The sequence below is a fragment of the Dendrobates tinctorius genome, unplaced genomic scaffold (genome assembly GCF_039654945.1).
Source record: "Dendrobates tinctorius isolate UK_male_01 unplaced genomic scaffold, ASM3965494v1 ptg000177l, whole genome shotgun sequence".
NCBI lineage: Eukaryota > Metazoa > Chordata > Amphibia > Anura > Dendrobatidae > Dendrobates > Dendrobates tinctorius.
In genome coordinates, this window is record NW_027361844.1 from 21933159 (window position 1) to 21951859 (window position 18701).

An 18701-nucleotide genomic window follows, 5' to 3' on the forward strand; every position below is an offset into this window, starting at 1 on the left:
AAAACTATGCTATTTATATATCATTTAGAAAATTGAATAAAAAGGTTATATTGAATTATTTTTAGGCCGATGACTGCTCCTCAGATGAGCCGAAGTGACCAAGGCCACAAAGGTGCCACAACGGCCAATCACACAATGTCAGCTGGAGTCAACTTGAGGTAAGAGCTTTGTTAACTGCCTCAAAAGTCCCACTACTTGTACTACTGTTTGTCAACAAAAATATTTAATAACTTCCTATATCTCCCCTGACCAAAATTACTAATGACTTACTCACAGCCAAAGCTTACAGACAGTTCTCCATCCTCCTCCTTCTCGACCTGTCCTCTGCCTTTGACACAGTTGACCACTGCCTACTGCTACAGATTCTTTCTTCCCTTGGCATCAAAGACCTTGCCCTGTCCTGTTACCTTTCCGACCGCACATTTGGCGTTTCCCACTCCCACACTACCTCCTCATCCCACCCTATCTCTGTTGGAGTCCCTTAAGGCTCTGTCCTCGGGCCCCTACTTTTTTCTATCTATACCCTTGGCCTAGGACAACTCATAAAGTCCCATGGCTTCCAGTACCACCTGTATGTGGACGACACTCAGATGTACCTCTCTGGCCCAGATGTCACCTCTCTGCTGTCCAGAATCCCGGAGTGTCTATCAGCCATATCCTCCTTCTTCACCTCTCGCTTCCTAAAACTCAATGTAGACAAAACCGAACTCACCATCTTTCCCCCATTTCACTTATCTTCCCTACCAGATCTATCTATTATGGTAAACAGCATCACGCTCTCTCCCGCACCGGACATCTTCTGCCTTGGAGTAACTCTCAACTCTGCCCTGTTCTTCAAACCACACGTCCAAACTCTTGCCACCACATGTCGCCTCCAACTCAAAAATATTTACAGAATCTGTCCTTTCCTCAGCCCTCAATCTACTAAAACTCTTGTGCATGCCCTCATCATCTTCCACCTTTATTATTGCAACACTCTCCTCTGTGGCCTCCCCACCAACTCTCTTGCACCACTCCAGTCTGTCCTCAACTCTGTTGCCTGATCCGCCTCTCTCCTTGCTACTCCCCTGTTTCTCCCACCTTGAAATCCCTCCACTGGCTGCCAATTTCCCAACGAATCCAGTTCAAACTACTAACACTGACCTACAAAGCCATCCACAACCTTTCCCCTCCCTATATCTCTGAACTAATCTCCCAATATCTTCCCTCACGTAATCTTCTATCCTCCCAAGACCTCCTACTCTCCTCCACACTTATTCGTTCCTCACACAACCGCCTCCAAGATTTCTCCCGAATATCCCACATCTTCTGAAATTCCTCGCCTCAGCACGTTCAATTATCAACCACCCTTGGATCCTTCAGACGGAACCTGAAAATCCATCTCTTCAGGAAAGCTTACAGCCTGCAATAACCATTCTGCTGCCTCAACACCACCCGATCTGCCGCCTCACCACCACCAAAGCTGCTGCACCCCCGACCTTCTGTCTCTTCCCCATTATCCTGTGGAATGTAAGTCCGCAAGGACAGGGTCCTCTTCCCTTTGTACCAGTCTCTCATTGTAATTTTTTTTTACTGTAAATGATATCTATACCTTTGTATGTACCCCTTTCTCATGCATAGCACCATGGAATTAATAGCGCTATATAAATAAATAACAATAATAATAATAATATTTCAGAGATAACCTTCATCTGCTCGAAGAAGGCCAAGGGCTACCTAGAGAGGAGCTTGATGAAAGAATTGCAAGGGAAGAGTTTCGAAGACCTCGAGAGTCCCTACTTAATATCTGCACAGAATTTTACAAACATTGTGGTCCTAGATTAAAAATTCTGCAAAATCTAGCTGGAGAACCACGGGTAACCTCGCTGGAACTCCTCGATGTCAAGTCACACATGAGGTATGTGTCCTACTGAATGATGAAACACCAATACATTGACTGATACTTACATAGCAAATGGATGACACATGTTTCTCATTTCATATTTTTGATAGGTTAGCAGAGATTGCTCACTCCCTCTTGAAGCTGGCACCTTATGACACACAGACCATGGAGAGTAGAGGTTTAAAGCGTTACATTATGGAGATGCTTCCCATCACAGACTGGTCAGCGGAGGCAGTTCGGCCAGCCCTTATCCTCATCTTAAAGAGGCTGGATCGCATGTTTAATAAAATACACAAAATGCCAACTTTAAGGTGAGCAGATGCTACAGAAACATGGCTTGAATTTCTGATATTGCAAACCTTGAAGTAAGGGCATGAAATGTAAGTTACTTTCCTCTGCTACTGGCCACAACCAAGTTGTGGTGGGTTCTTTGGGCAACAGCAGATGAAATTAATTTAAACATTTTCTAAATAACAGGTAGGTAAAAAAATTGCATTCACTGGTTGAACTTCAATAATACTACTGACAAGGTATTTTTTATTTAATTAGTTATATATGAAATTGTTTTTTGCTTTATACTGAAATAGTGAATGCAACCCATGGAGCCTATGCATTGGTCATTGGTAAGTCTTTGACTTAGATTGACTGGTGGGGAAAAGTGTAGTGTATATTGCGATTGTTTAAGTAGACAGACGGTCATGTAATGTATGACTGGGACATCATCCATGTGGCCACATTTTTATGGGAAAATCCCATAAAATGATAGGGTTTATGTTTAGTACATATATATATCTGCTTTGAAGGCATATTCTGATGACAACATTTTATGACATGTCTGTATGGGCTGTGAAAAAAATGACAATAGGAGTCTTGTTGGCCCATTGTAAAAGTAGAAGATAAAAAAAGGACATTACATAAAAAATTCACCAATATGTTATTTGTTCATGTATCTATGACAGATCACATGATCATATTGACAGGATTTCCCCTTTGAGGAAATGTGGCCATAATCTCCATAAATAAATTAATGTAATAACGTTGTGTATTTAGCAATTCATCTCGTGCAGCCGAGTATTACAACAGTATGTTCTCCAGAGCTAAACTTTTAGCAAGATCCTGTATGGGTGGAATAGTGTGTTTATGCATATTGGGAAACAAACACTTAAACATTATGTGCTCTTCATTAACTGTCTTAGTGGAAAGTACTTCTATTTAAACCATAGGTTTTTACTTTACAAATTATTTACATAAAAAGGTTAGTAACTGTGTAGGGCTCGGTTTTCACTTTTCGTTGGAGCCTCCATTAGGAAGAATTGCTGGGACCGTGTCATTATACAGCTTGCTCTGGTGCAGAGATACAGTGATGGTACAATTTGCTGAATTTTTTTATTCCATTTGTCCAATAATTTTTCACAAGAATAATCTGTAGTTTTATATCTGTCATAAAAAATATCAGAATCTGGACTTGATATAATGGATTTCACTAAATGGATCCTCTTGCGAGATTACTTCTCAGAAATTTTTTTCAATGAACCAGAATGTAGAGACAATCTGAGTATGTGTGTTTTATCTAAAGAGTCTACATGAAAGACCAGGGTTACACTTGCGAGAAACTCGCACGAGTCTCGCAACTCAATACCTGACACTGCCGCCGGCACTCGGGACCGGAGTGTGCAGCTGCATGTCTTTCTATACAGCCGCACACTCCAGTCCCGAGGGCTGGCGGCAGTGCCGGGTATTGAGATGCGAGACTCGTGCGAGTTTTTCGCAAGTCTGAGCCCGGCCTAATACAACATTTCCCCACAATGCTGAACTGGTTATATCTTTCTTTTGCAAAATCAACTGTTTGCCAAAGATGTTAGGAGGCGGTAAGTAAATAGGGTCCAGGAGGTTCTTGGTATCAATTTGAAAAAAAAAATAGTCAAGAAATGCTGTCACAATTCTGTTACAATGCAAGCACGAAAAAAGCTTGAGGCCATGTGCATACAATGCATATTTCCCGCGGATCCGCAGCGGATTTTACCGCGCAGAAACGCTGCAGATCCGCAGTGTGATTTACAGTAGCTTGTAAATCAATGGAAAAAAAAACCGCTGTGCACACGCTGCGTTTTTTTCTGTGCGTTTTTTGTGCGGTACAAAAAAAGCAGCATGTCACTTCTTTTGTGCGGTTTTCCACCTGCTCCATTCTCCAAATCCGCAGGGGGAAAACCACAGTGGAAAATCGCACAAAAACCGCAAGAAAACCGCAAAAAAACAGGAAGAAATCCGCAGGAAAAATGCAGGTCATTTGACCTGCAGATTTCTTAAAATCTGCGCGGAAAAATCCGCAGGACAAAAAAGTACATGTGCACTTAGCCTTAGAGTTGGTGTTTCACTGGACATGATACCTGACAAACAATAGTACTGTAGAATATAGGATATGCACATAAAAGGGTCATCCGCTACTGAACAACCCCTTATTAATAAGCCTTGGGAGATGAAAAAATACCTCTCAAAATGGCACCTCTCCTCCGTACTCAAACCTGCCCATCTTCAAATGCAGCAGGGAGAAAATTATGTTTATTCTCCCCGTCATCATTCAGTCATAGGGAATGGGGATGGCATTGGTTCAGTCACGCTCTGAGAATACAGAGCGGCCGCTGTAACTGCGCCATCGATCCTGACAAACAGCAATGTAGAACCAGTGTCTGTCAGGGCCAGGGGAACAATTACAGCGCCACTCTGTATACCGCAACATGTGCACATACCCTTAGGCTGCATCCTCCCTCATTACAGAAATACACATCACCTGATCTGCTTCATCCAATAAGCATTCAAGTTTATACAGCACAGAGTTGGAAAAACTGCATAAAAATGATGATTTGGTCCAAATACTAGCCTAATAACTGTGCACAAATTGTATATGTGTACCAGAATAAGTAGTGTTGTTTAAAAGTGAATTTTGTTATCGTCTCGCAGCTCCTTAGCTGCAAATAGATCTTAATAAATTCTGAATATAGAAGATGAATTGACCATAGGATCGCCATTTCAAGTCCATCAGTTACTTGTACAGTTTTTTCCCTAACCTTGCTTCCTGTTGTATTGCAGGCGACAGGTTGAGTGGGAACCTGCGAGCAATTTGATAGAGGGGGTTTGTTTGACACTTCAGAGGCAGCCAATCATTTCCTTCCTGCCTCACCTGAGGTCTCTGATCAATGTTTGTGTGAATCTGGTGAGTACGACGGAACCATGGGGCCTTCTGATCTGTTGCTGCATTGGTGTCTGACCCCATGTCTGTGTTAAATCCTGCATGCTACATGGAGCTGCCTGTGGAGAAGTAACCAGATTTGTGCCGTCTAAAATTTGAGCTGTTCTCTCATGTGCTAGGTGTCTTATAACTTATTTATCTTCACTTGATTCCATTGCAGGTTATGGGTGTGGTGGGGCCATCTAGTGTTGCAGATGGATTGCCCCTGCTCCATCTCAGCCCATATCTCTCCCCTCCGCTGCCCTTTAGCACAGCTGTTGTCAGGCTGGTGGCCCTGCAGATACAGGTTGGACAAACATTTCATCCTCTAACATTATAAAGACATTTTTCTTTTTCTAAAACAACTTTTGTTTTAAATCTTGTATCTGTAAGTGCAGACAATTTATGTCAAATTTATGTTTTTTTGTTTGCCATGTAGGCATTAAAAGATGACTTCCCACTGAGCCACGTGATCTCACCTTTCACTAACCTGGAGAGGAGGGAAGGGATGCTGCTCAACCTGCTCATTCCCTTTGTGCTAACAGTAGGATCGGGAAGCAAAGGTTTGAATAATAATGAACACAGAAAATAAATTCATCGAACCAAGCAACATGAAGGCTACAGCAGGAGACTAATGTCACCCCACCTTTATAACACTATAAATTCAAGCTCTACTTCACATTCTTGACTCGTCCATCTCAACTTTTCTCATTATGTTGTGTCCCCACAGATAGTCCCTGGTTGGAGCAGCCTGAAGTTTTTTTGCTGATGCAGACTGTGATAAATATCCTTCTTCCTCCTCGTATTATTAGTACTTCCCGCAGTAAGAACTTCATGCTGGAAAGCTCACCGGCTCACTGCTCCACCCCAGGAGATGCCGGGAAAGATCTGCGAAGGGAAGGACTTGCTGACTCCACAAGTCAAGCTGCCTATCTTGGTAAGGTTCTGATGTGTAGGGCTCTGCTACTCAACTATCAGCATTCTGCATTTGCTACATTTGGTTTTCACATTCATTGCTGACTGATATAAATGTTTCTGAAAAAAATTGACAAATTCTTACCCATAAACTTGATTACAGATTGGTAAACCCCTTTAGACTTTTTTAAACTCCCTGGCAAATTGAAATTGTGCTATGGGAAACAGGATTAGACAAAATTTGAAGTGGCGCTTTATGCAAAAAGTCATAATTCATCTTTTGAAAGGGTTGACCTCACTCTTCAACTCTGAAATAAAGGGAATCTGACAGCTTCCCCAGATCCTCCAAACCGCCACCATGTATTTATTGCTACCTTTATACCGTTTCTAACAAATCTATTTTATTGTCTTATTGATCACTACGTATACCAGAAATCAATTTTATAACTGAGGTGGCGATATGCTATTTAGTGGATGTGAGTAACATGATTTGTAAGAGTGGCTTCACCTCCGGCTCTTTGCAAACCTTACTATGTAACGTGGATAAAACACAAAAATTAAGCTTAACTTGAGTTGGTACACATGCAGGACATAAACACATGTTCACATTGGCCACAAACCATATAAAATGTAAGGTGGATGTACAGACCCAAGCTCCATAGGCGCAGTGCACATACTCAAGGATGCAGTGGTGACACAGGACAGAGCCAGCTGAGAGATTTGCAAAGCCAACGGTAACAGCTAAGTCTTGCATCACTGCTGCCTCCCTAGGTGTACACAGTGCACCAATAAAGCTGGCGTGAGTACACCCGGCTTACTGCAAATTGTCAGCAAGGTTGAAATTTGGAAAGAGCCGGCGGTGGCGCTGCTGTTGCAAATCTTGTTACTCACACCCACAAGGGAGTGATGATTAGTGAGCTGACTAGTGACCCACTAATTATATCGCCACCGCAGCTATAAAATTGATTTTTGGCAGATGAAGAAATGAATAGGACTTGTTAGGATGGATATAAAGGTAGAAATAAATGCATGATGGTGGTTTGGGTGACATGGGGAATCTGTCAGTTTTTCTTTAAGGATGTTACTTGCAGGCCACCTATTCATGTCCTGGGCAGTGGATGCCATAACCCACCCAGAAAACGATATGTTTAGTAACTAATATAATGTCATTTTGTAAGAGATCATTATGGTTGGACAGATATCTAGTAGTCTTTGGGGAACATAAAATATTTTTACTGACAGAAGTCCTTCATTAAATGGAATTGTGATCCAAGAAGAAGCACTTGTATTGTTGGTTATGTATGTGTTTTTGTCTCTATTCTATTATTATACGCTCCACTTCTGTTATTACTTCCCAGCTCTGAAGGTTATTCTGGTCTGCTTTGAACGACAGCTGGGGTGTGAATGGTATCAGCTTAGCCTACAAGTGAAAGAGATGGCCCTCAGGAAAGTTGGTGGTTTAGCTCTATGGGACTTCCTAGATTTCATTGTAAGAACAAGGATCCCAATATTTGTACTCTTGAGACCCTTCATCCAGTGCAAGGTTGGTTTTTTCCTTATATGATGGTGTTTATGAAGCAAAAAGAACCATTTATACTTATAAAGTGCTTTAATTTTTGCGTGCTAAAAAACTGAGATAGTCTTGAAGACTAGGCAATAGAAAAAAATAAGGTAGATATTTTAAAGATAAATCACACTGTACATTTTTTATTATAAATTGAAGATATTCCTGGTTAATGATTTATTTAGAAATTGATAATAGGTGAATAGACAGTGTATATTTTCACATAATATTGTTGAATCATATTTTAAAATGTTTTTTAGACCCTAGCACATTCAGTACAATATTGGTTTATTCTGGCATCTCAAACAGAGAAATATCAAAACTTTTAAAGATTCTAAAATAGTTTTAGTGGTATATTGTATAATGTACTTGGTGTGCAATCTTAGTAATGTTAAGTAATTGTCAATTGACTTTTTACCTCCTACCCAACAGCTGTTGGCCCAGCCGGCAGAGAACCAGGATGAGCTAAGTGCACGCCAACACATAGCAGACCAACTAGAGCGACGCTTCATCCCACGGCCACTGTGCAAAAGCTCTCTCATCAATGAATTTAACAGTGAACTGAAGATCCTGAAGGAGGCCGTACATAGTGGATCAGGTACAGGATGGGAGTCACAGGTCCTATTCTGTCATATAAACTAAAGAAATAACCTTTATTATTTTCCCCTTATTTTCAAGTTCATATTTGTTTCTTGACCATGATGGCTGAGGATAATATAGGCTGGAAATACACCCAGAAAAATAATTAGATTTCATCCCATCGTTTAAATGCTGCCAACAAATTTTGCAGTAGTGTACAGAGACCACCATTGCTCACATCAATTCCTGTGCTCAAGAAAACTAACCATTAAACTTAGTCCTTTTTATTCTTCTTTATCATTATATTTTTCATATGCAAAAACTCACTGATAATACAAACTCCTTGCAAATGTCAACGCTGAATCTAATTTTCACCCAGAACCCCACTGAGCTGCTGTGCTGTCTGATTGATAAAAATATTGTTACGGTATTTCTCTAGTACAGTATCAATCATGCAAAAATATATAATACTAAGGATTAATGATGAGCGAACGGGTTCGGATAAGGTGTTAACCGAGCATGCTCAGGTGCTATCCGAGTATCTTGTGTATTCTCAAATAATATGTTCGAGTCCCTGCGGCTACATGTCTCGGGGCTGGTTAGACAACCACTACACACGGGGGGATTGCCTGTTTGTTAGGCAATCCCTGCATGTGTTTCTGCTGTCTAACAGCAACAAGACATGCAGCCACGGGGAATCGAACATATTAGTCGAGCAAGCCTAAGATACTCGGATAGCACCTGAGCATGCTCGGATAACACCTTATCCGAACCCATTCGGTCATCCCAACTAAGGATATATAATACCGCATACCTTGCATTGTTCTTTCCAATGATCGCACATAAGTAAAAACATTTGGCTGATAATTTGTTCTCTATGTTACATAATTTGAATTAAATTATTATTATTATTTATTATAGCGCCATTTATTCCATGGTGCTTTACACGTGAGGAGGGGTTTACATAATAAAAACAAGTACAGTAATCTGAAACAATACAAGTCACGACGGCTACAGGAGGAGAAAGGACCCTGACCGTGAGGGCTCACAATCTATAAGTGATGTGTGAGGATACAGTAGGTGAGGGTAGAGCTGGTTGTCCAGAACCTTGGTCGGTGGTTACTGCAGGTTGTAGGCTTGTCAGAAGAGGTAGGTTCTCAGGTTCCTTTTGAAAGTTTCCATGGTAGGCGAGAGTCTGATATATTGTGGTAGAGAGTTCTAGAGTAGGGGTGATGCATGGGAGAAATCTTGTATCCGATTGTGGGAAGAAGAGATAAGAGGGGAGTAGAGAAGGAGATCTTGTGTGGATCGGAGGTTGCCTGCAGGTAAGTACAGGGAGACGAGTTCACAGATGTATGAATGACACAGGTTGTGGATGGCTTTGTATGTCATGGTTACGGTTTGGAACTGGATTCTTTGGTTAATTGGGAGCCAGTGCAGGGATTGGGAGAGGGGAGAGGCTGGGGAATAGCGGGGGGGACAAGTGGATTAGTCTTGCAGTAGAGTTTAGAACAGAATGGAGGGGTGCGAGAGTGTTAGAGGAGAGGCCACAGAGCAGGAGGTTGCAGTAGTCAAGTCAGGAGATGATGAGGGCATGGACTAGGGTTTTTGCAGATTTTTGGTTGAGGAATGTACGGATCTGTGAAATATTTTTGAGTTGAAGTCGGCAGGAAGTGGAAAGAGCTTGGATATGTGGTTTGAAAGAGAGATCAGTGTCAAGGATTACCCCGAGGCAGCGAGCTTGTGGGACTGGGGAGAGTGAGCAGCCATTTACTTTAATGGATAGATCCATTGGGGAGTGAGATGGGGGAAAGATGATGAACTCTGTTTTGTCCATATTAAGTTTTAGAAATCCAGCGGAGAAGAAGGATGAAATAGCAGACAGACATTATGGGATTCAGGTTAGTAGGGATGTGACATCTGGTCCAGAGAGGTAGATCTGTGTGTCATCAGCATAGAGGTGACACTGAAAGCTGTGAGATTCTATGAGCTGTACCAGGCCGAAGGTGTAAATGGAGAAGAGCAAGGGCCCTAGGACTGAACCTTGCGGGACTCCGACAGATAGGGGGCGAAGTGAGGAGGTGGTGTGCGAGTGGGAGACGGTGAATGTCTAGTCTGTTAGGTATGACAAGATCCAAGATAGGGCCAAGTCTATGATGCCAAGAGATGAGAGGGTTTGTAGTAATAGGGAGTGGTCCACTGTGTCAAAGGCAGAGGACAGGTCCTGGAGGAGGAGGACAGAGTAGTGTCTCTTGGCCTTGGCGGTTAATAAGTCATTGGTGACCTTAGTTAGGGCAGTTTCAGTGGAGTGGTATGGCTGGAAGCCAGATTGTAAGGGGTCGAAGAGGGAGCAGGAAGAGAGGTGGGTAGATAGTTCAAGATGGACATGTTGTTTCAGTAGTTTTGAGGCATGGAGGAGAAATTATATGGGGCGATAGCTAGATACAGAGGATGGGTCAAGAGATCGATTTTTGAGGATAGGTATGATTGAGGCATGTTTGAAGCTTGAGGGGAAAACACCAGTTGTTAGTGATAGGTTGAAGAAATCGGTTAGGGTTGGGATGAAGACTGTGGTGAGGTATGGGATGAAGTGGAATGTGATCAGGTCAAGTGCACAGGTGGTAGATGTGATCTTAAGAATTGAGTGGAGAGTCGATCTTCTGTAATGGTAGAGAAGTTGGTTTTGGAGGAGGAGGGCTGGGCAGTTAGGAGGAAGGGCTCTGGGTGTTGTTGACCAAAACTGTATCTGATGTTATCAATCTTCTGTTTGAAGAATGAGGCAAAGTCTTCAGCTGAGATAAGTGGAGAGGGAGGAGGTGCTGGGGATGGAGGAGAGAATTGAAGGTGTTGAATAGCTGTTTAGGCTTGTGAGACAGGGAGGATATGAGAGATGAGAGGTAGGTTTGTTTAGCTGTGGCAAGTGTAGTCTTGAAAGTAGTGAGGGACTGTTTGAATGCGATGAAGTCCTCGTTGGAGTGGGATCTTTTCCATCTACACTCAGCAATCCTGGAAGCCTGTCTCAGTTCTTTGGTCAGGCTGGTGTGCCAGGACTGTCTTTTGATTTTTCAAACTTTGGTATGGGTGAGAGGGTCAATCGATTCCAAAGCTGCAGCTATTGCGGTGTTATATAGAGCAGCAGTGGCATCTGCATTGTGTAGTGAATTTACGTCTGCAAGGGGAGAAGGGATTCATACAGTGAGTGTAGTTTGAGTTGTTTAAGATTTCTGCAGGGGTGTGCATGTTTGTAGGGTGGGGAATTGTAGACCTGGAGAGAAGAGGAAAGAGAATATAAGTAGGTTGTGGTCAGAAAAAGGAAGCGGTGAGTTAGAGAGGTGATATAGAGAGCAGAGGCGGGTGAAAATGAGATCCAGTGTGTGGCCATCTTTGTGAGTGGTTGCAGAAGACCATTGAGTGTAGCTGAAGGAGGAAGTGAGAGATAGAAGCTTAGTGGCAGCTGAGAGGGAAGTGTCAATGGGGATGTTGAAGTCGCCCAAGATGATAGTGGTTATGTCAGCGGAAAGGAAATTAAGTAGCCAGGTGGTGAAGTGGTCAAAGAGGGTGGTGGCTGGCCCTGGGGGGATGGTAAATGAGAGCCAGTTAGAGGTTGGAGAGGGAGTAGATGCGCACAGAGTGCACCTCAAAGGAAGAGAGGGTAACGGAGGGTGTCAGTGGGATTTGGGTGAAGGAGCAGTTATCTGACAAGAGAAAATGAACTCCTAAGCCATGCTTGTTGCTGGGGCGGGGGGTGTGGGAAAGGTGGAATCCTCCATATGAAAGTGCAGCAGGAGATGCTGTGTCAGAGGGAGTGAGCCAGATTTTGGTTATGGCAAAGTTAGTTAGTAATGAAAAGATCGTGGATGTAGTAAAGTTTGTTGCAGACAGAGCGGGTGTTCCATAGAGATCCTGTTAGTTGGGACAGGGGAAGTGGTGGCCGGGCGAATGGGTATAAGGTTAGACAGGTTACGGAAAGTTGTGATAGAGCGTGGATGGGAGGTAGAATTAAGTGTTGGAATGTGGTGAGGAGGACCAGCATTTGGAGCAATATCACCAGCAGTGAGGAGAAGCAGAGAAAGTGTTAGCAGGTGGGAGCAGGAGAGGGCATGAGAGGGCTCTCTGTATTTGGAGACAGAGGACTGTATGTTGAGGAACAGTTCTGAGGAGGATTTTTATAATTTATATCCTGAACTTATTTAGGTTGCAGACCGGCTGCAGTGCTTCTAACCCAAACTCAAGAACCTCAGACAGATAGGAGGCTTTTGAGTTTGGGTCAGGAGGCCTGTAGCCAGAATGGACATAGCGCTTCATACTCGGAAATGAATTTGGGAAACCTGCCTTAGAATAGAGCTTTATTCACATTTCTGTCAATGAATATGTTATTAAAGCAGCCATGACTGATCTACTATTAAATTGGTTCTGACAGATCCCATTAATATGTAGGCCCATCATTTTCAGCAGGTTTTTTTTTTCACAAAAAGGATAGGGCTGCAGTTTACATTGTATTTGCCATTAAAAAACAAAAACAGTCAAAAATGAGCCTGGCTATAGTGTGAACAGGGCAGAAATTTTCATTCACCCATGCAACTACATCTTTATGTTGCAGCATACCAAGGGAAGACATCCATCAGCACTGTTGGCACCTGCACCTCAGCTTATCGATTGAGTTTAGCCACAATGTCTCGCTCCAATACAGGAACAGGAACTGTCTGGGAACAGGACAGTGAGCACTCACAGCAAGCCTCTCAGGACACATTAAGTCGTACGGATGAGGAAGAAGAAGAAAGTAAGTATACGATGGATGGAAAAAGAACATAACCAGGCAATCTGCTCCAAACGTTGATCTCTTTGATGAAGGCTATACTGAGTTTTTTGAGTCAATGTTTCTCCCGTCAACTCATGTACATCTGGGAGATGTGTGTTATCTTGTTTTTTTGATGCTTCTGAGTATGTGGTTGAAAATACTGATTGATACATTTGTCTTCAAGGGGATTTCCACCTTGTTTTTATGGCAAGATATGCAACAAATGTACAATAAATGTATGTTCCTCCTATGGTACTCACACCTATCTCGTGATCATGGCTCCATCTCATATCACTAGGAAAGCAGAAGTGGCCACGCATGCACAACGCCCTCCGTACAATTTATGGGGATCCCAAGAAAAGTCAGTCAAGCATGCCCTTCAGAACACTAGTGCAAGTGAATGGACACATGCGTGAACACCTCTCTGTGTACGGTGGTGTGAGGTGGGACTTTGTTCTCAAGATTTGAGTCCTAAAAGATACCTGCATATATCAGACTTTTGTGTCACATTCTGTGGAAGTGACATAAATGTCCAAGATGAGAATACCTCTTTAAAATTAATCTCTCATCTCCAAATGTAAAATTCATATTGAAAATCTAAAACTATAAACTGTTTGATTGCAGATGACTCAGTGAGCATGCCCAGTGTGGTAAGTGAGCAGGATGCGTACCTCTTGAGTGCCATTGGTAGAAGACGTTTCTCAAGTCACACATCCAGCTTGTCTGTTCCCCAGGCTGAGGGTGGCATGCTTCCCAGCCAAAGGTAAACTGTGCTGTCCATCCATCACATGGTGATCAAGAGCCCATACAATTTAGCTTATCCTTACACTTTAGATACACTTAGCAGCTGTTTGATAGGTATCACAATGCATCAAATCATAAGCAAATGTCTTTTATTACAAATCAAGTCAACTCCTGACAGGTGGCAGTACGAGAAGCTAGAAGTCCATTACTATTGGATTAGGTTTCCTGTTCTAGTCTGGCTGATTCAGATAATTGCACAGGGTTTTTTTTAGACCACAGTTGGCAAATAATGGTTAAGCCCAGAGATTTATGATATTAAAATCAGTATTATTTGTAGTCATTAATCAGCTACATACCATAATATACTGACTTTAATAACATATATAATCGTTACATGATTAGATTTGTTTCTGTATTCCATTTACTTTGTCCATGACTGTTAGATGTTGTTAAATTGGCTGATTGTGAAACCTGGCATATTGAGGTGAAATGATCCAGCAGCACCCACCTAATGTTACAAAGTGATTCTCGCTTTGTATGTCATATACTGTAGCAGCAATATTTTTTGTATAATTGAAAAAGGGAGCACTTCAATGGTCGATTGTGTCTGATTCGATCTACACCATTTTGGTGCTTTCCATTGAATTTACGGTACATGGTCATGATTTCCAAGACCAAAAATGTGTGATTAAAGCAGCAGAACTAGCGTTATTGTGAAGCTACTTTATAAAAGAACGAGCATATGAAAAAGTCATCTGAGTGTCATCCAGAAAGCTTAGACAATTTTTTTTCTAATTTTTCATCCGCTTATAATCTGTTTTTATGCAGAAGTTATTAAACATTTACATGACTAAATACAGCTTTCAATGTTAATGAATTGCAACTTATACGCACTCATAGACTTGAATAGGTGAGTCACCTCCGACATACGGAAGACACTAGTGTATGCTGTGATTTTTTTTCTCTCGCAGATTCGGTCTGTGAAAGAAAAAAAAAACACACATAAAAAAAGTAATAAACAACTGATATATGTCTTCTAATTATACTGTGGGGACATTTTAAGTGTTTGTGGCATTATAGAATGGTATGACTTTGATAAATATGAATTTTGTTCCTCCTGGATCCCAATATAAAGGATGATTAGTTTTGCACCTTAAACATTAAACATGAAGAAGCAAAGATGTGGAAGACTCATAGTCATTACAAGTTGGTAGTTATTAAACTTGCTATTTCCCAATCATACAATAGTGTCATCGTTGATGTCAAGAGCCACCCAATCCTTTATATAAAAACACACTCCCTCTCTACTCAATATGGAGAGGATCTCCCGATGGAACCAGACTTCCAAGGTCCAGCCAGCAGAAAACAACATCATGTGGAGTTGACTCAGAAGCAAATCTCTTGCTTCTAGTTTTTTTTTTTCTTGTGGGTGGAATCACAAATGTATTAAACCCTATTTTTTATATGCCATGTGTGTGTTATGATAAATACAAAGGTTATAAGTCAATTAAAAGTCGATGTGGTCATGTTCTCCGATAGACCCAGGGGCCCCAAGTCTGTCACTGAGCACGATTGGGGATTAATGATTAATGTATGATATCCCTGCAGAGAAAAAAAACATAGTTAAAGGTGCGTACAAGGACAAGGTGACTAGGAAGGGTAGTCTAAGAGGTAGGTCCCGCCATCTTCTCCTTGCCCACTCAATAACACTGACAGCTCTCTCCCTATGTGAGAGACCTTTCAGTGTAGCTGTGTAGGCATGGAAAAGCTGGCTTGCCAACTCTCACTGAGCTGTGCTTCCGGATTTTGAAGGCACCCCATTGTTTCAGAGTAAAACAGATGCTTGCATTGCTGGAGCAGATCTCCGATTCATGCTGCAGCCATTGCTCGGGCAGCATGGATCAGCTGATAATTTCCCTGACAGAAGCCTAATTCTGGAATCTTCCACTAGTACTGCTGCTTTAATCTCCAGGTCATGAACCATAAGCTCTTGCTCCTCCTCCTTATCTCCTGTTTCTCCTCAATTTCATTTTTGGCAGTGCATTTTCCCTTCCCCCATTGAGCTCTCTCTGCCCCACTCTTGTAATTTTTTAAGTGCAGAATGCCAAGAACCGTAGATGATTTGCTGTTGTTTTGTACTTTTGTTCAGTTCATTTGTATACATATTTGAGTTTTTATATTTTTGCATGCATATTTTCTTTTTTTGTTTTGTTTTCTGTTTGCTTTTTCTTTCCCTTCAATGCTTCATCTCCCTCCCCCTCCTGCAGTGAACCTAATGTTCTTGATGACTCCCATGGGCGTGATGGCGAAATCAGCCTGTCTAGGTATGAATGCTATTTGTCTGTCATTGTGATGTAGGAAGTAGAGAGAGGATGGAGGCGAGCTTTTAAAGCCAGAAGCCATCCCCTCCCTCTTAATCTGTTTCTCCATTATTCTCTCCATGCCCCATTCTGGCTGGTCATGAAAGGTGCAGTTCTATCTCTTCCTATAAATGTAAGCCCCCAATACTTGAAGGTGTTCATTGAGTAATCAATGCCTGTCTGAGGAGGTTTATTTTCAGATCCTTCTTCTTGGTGTAGCAATTTGCTTCTGGCAGAGACGACTACTCTGGGTTGTGTCGCTCTTCAAGAAGCAATATAAAATTCTACAGAACTTTAACAGTTTTTACTCACTTTTACTCACTTAAATAGCGCCATTCATGCCACAGCACTTTACAGACATCTTCATCAAAGTCCCTATTTAGAGTGTGAGAGGAAACAGGCATACCCGCAGGAAACTCGAACCAAGGATCATTTGAACCAATGAATATAAATGAAATCTTTTTTGCCAAGGAAGCGTGGTCTTCAGCTCTTCTGTATGGCAGTCTTTGTGAGGACCATGCCTACTTCGTTAATAATACTATATTTGCATACAGGGAAGAGGATGTCCTATCTCACGAATTAAGAGGCGCAGGAATAAAAAGCAAATAGCAAATTCAGAAAAACAGTATAATTTACACCAGATAAAAAAATACATATTTATGGCAAATGACAGGTCCTCTTGGACAAATTTTAGATTTGAAAAGATATTACAATCAAAGGATATCAAACTAACTGTAGGATATCTGCCATCATTGTCAAAATAAGTAGAAGGCCGGCTGCAGACGAGTGTAAGAAAAATCGTCTCATTCAGAAAACTCTGGCAATTTTCAATCAATTTTCATTCTATTTTTTCATCCGTGTGCCATCGGTGTGTCCATTTTTTAAGTCCGTGTGACATCGGTGTGATGTCCGTGTGACATCTGTGCTCCATCCGTTTTCATACATCTACACTAAAAAATGTACTAAACAAAATAAATAGAAGAGACAGAAGATTTGGCACGGCTCCTTAACCCCTAAGCAGTTCCATGACTGCTATTCAAGTCCAAAATCACACACCTGGACCGACCGCCAACTACCGTCCGAACGGATGCTCAATCCAGAAAAGCAAACATGTAATCTGATTATGTACAAAAGAGAAAAAAAGTGATGGCACTCACCGTTCTGTCGTGAAAATTCTTTATTGATTAAAAGGCATTGGCACTGGAGGAACGTACAGAGAGTGGACGACGGCTGTTTCACGCACATGCGCTTCAACGGGTCCTTGAAGCGCAAGTGTGTGAAACGGCCGACGTCCACTCTCTGTACGTTCCTCCCGTGCCAGTGCCTTTTAATCAATAAAGAATTTTCACGACAGAACGGTGAGTGCCATCATTTTTTTTCTCTTTTGTACATAAAAAATGTACTAAATCAAATACAGAAAGTAGTCTTTTGTGATTTTTTTTTTTCCTTCGGCTTTTCAGACCGAGAAAAAAAATCGTTCACCTCAACAAAACTTTTGAATTACATGGGTCAGTGTCCTGTCTGTGTGCTATCCGATTTAAAATCAGCACAAGTCCGATTTATGCACTCGTCAACATCAAACAGATGATTACTCTTGAACTTGACATGGAAATAGAAAGCACAGAGAAACCTGCACATTTCACAATTGTGAGCCAGTACTGTGTGTATACAGTGTGTGTGTGTGTAGAAGTGTTTTATCTCTCACCTGCTCCTTACCAGGGGTCAATGAATAAAGGCTAGAGACATCTCCTTAAGGTGGTTTCACACACAGCATTTTAGCCAAAACATCACAGTTTTTGTGGTAATTTTTAGGTAGAATGTAAAGGAAGAACTTGTACCTTCCCTTCTCTCTGGATCCACTACTGGCTTTGGCAAAGAAAAAAAGTGCAACAAAAACTGTAAAAGCATTTTACTTTGAAAAAACAACAACGTGTGAATCCAATCTAAAACAATGTAACAGTGACTTTTGAAAAAAAACAAACATATTTCGAAAGCTAACATCTTCATATAAAGAGTAAAAAAAGAGCTTGAAAAATGTCTCAATCAAGGATATTGAAATGTTTTAAAATCTAAGCATTCTGGACATTTGTGTGCAAAATGGTTACATGTTAAGTAATTCCAGTTCAGTGAATGATGATTTGCAAAATTTCAGTTATTAATTCCCCCTGAAGCAAAGGAGAAGCTGAGAGAGCTTGTGGTAGTAAAATGGTTAGTGGTCATTGTCTATAGCTCTATCAAGTTTATTAGAATATAGTCCGTATCTCATTGTCATTTCTTCATTGTCATTGTTACTAATGTGTAATTCCTCTGTTTAGTGACTTAGAAGACAGATCGAGAGCTCCTCAGTGTACATACTGTATAAGACGAGGGTTAAATCAGTTCCATGTAAAAAAAAAGAAGTTATAGACATAACCTGTATTAACTGTGATTGTAAAGAAAGAAGCTAGATAGGCACAGAGCCGACGGGATCTGACCAAACAAGTTCAAACGATATGAACCAATAGTGTCCTCTATATTGAACTGTACAATGCCTCCATGGGGCAACATATTCTCTACCAGATGCAGTAGGGTATAATACCTTCGCAATATGGCACACACTGTGCACATGATGTACAGTACCTTAAAGCACCACT

General features: G+C 41.5%; 1 protein-coding gene across 22 annotated transcripts in view; it reads left to right on the top strand.

Moving 5' to 3' along the window:
• LOC141054300 (protein unc-80 homolog) overlaps window positions 1-18701 on the top strand; it is a 305587-nt gene that overhangs the window by 240864 nt on the left and 46022 nt on the right. For 15 of the 22 annotated variants that reach the window (XR_012221396.1, XM_073551595.1, XM_073551597.1 and 12 more), the window contains 12 exons: window positions 66-158; window positions 1679-1897; window positions 1993-2193; window positions 4970-5093; window positions 5290-5415; window positions 5548-5671; window positions 5839-6045; window positions 7382-7566; window positions 8020-8185; window positions 12767-12946; window positions 13589-13727; window positions 15976-16032. Coding sequence is in view for 20 of the 22 variants with exons in the window: in XM_073551595.1 (XP_073407696.1) it covers window positions 66-158; window positions 1679-1897; window positions 1993-2193; window positions 4970-5093; window positions 5290-5415; window positions 5548-5671; window positions 5839-6045; window positions 7382-7566; window positions 8020-8185; window positions 12767-12946; window positions 13589-13727; window positions 15976-16032 (1821 nt within the window). In the remaining 2 variants the exon portion in view is untranslated. The remainder of the gene's footprint in view (window positions 1-65; window positions 159-1678; window positions 1898-1992; window positions 2194-4969; window positions 5094-5289; window positions 5416-5547; window positions 5672-5838; window positions 6046-7381; window positions 7567-8019; window positions 8186-12766; window positions 12947-13588; window positions 13728-15975; window positions 16033-18701) is intronic. The other 7 variants (XR_012221397.1, XM_073551599.1, XM_073551603.1 and 4 more) reach the window with 2 other exon arrangements.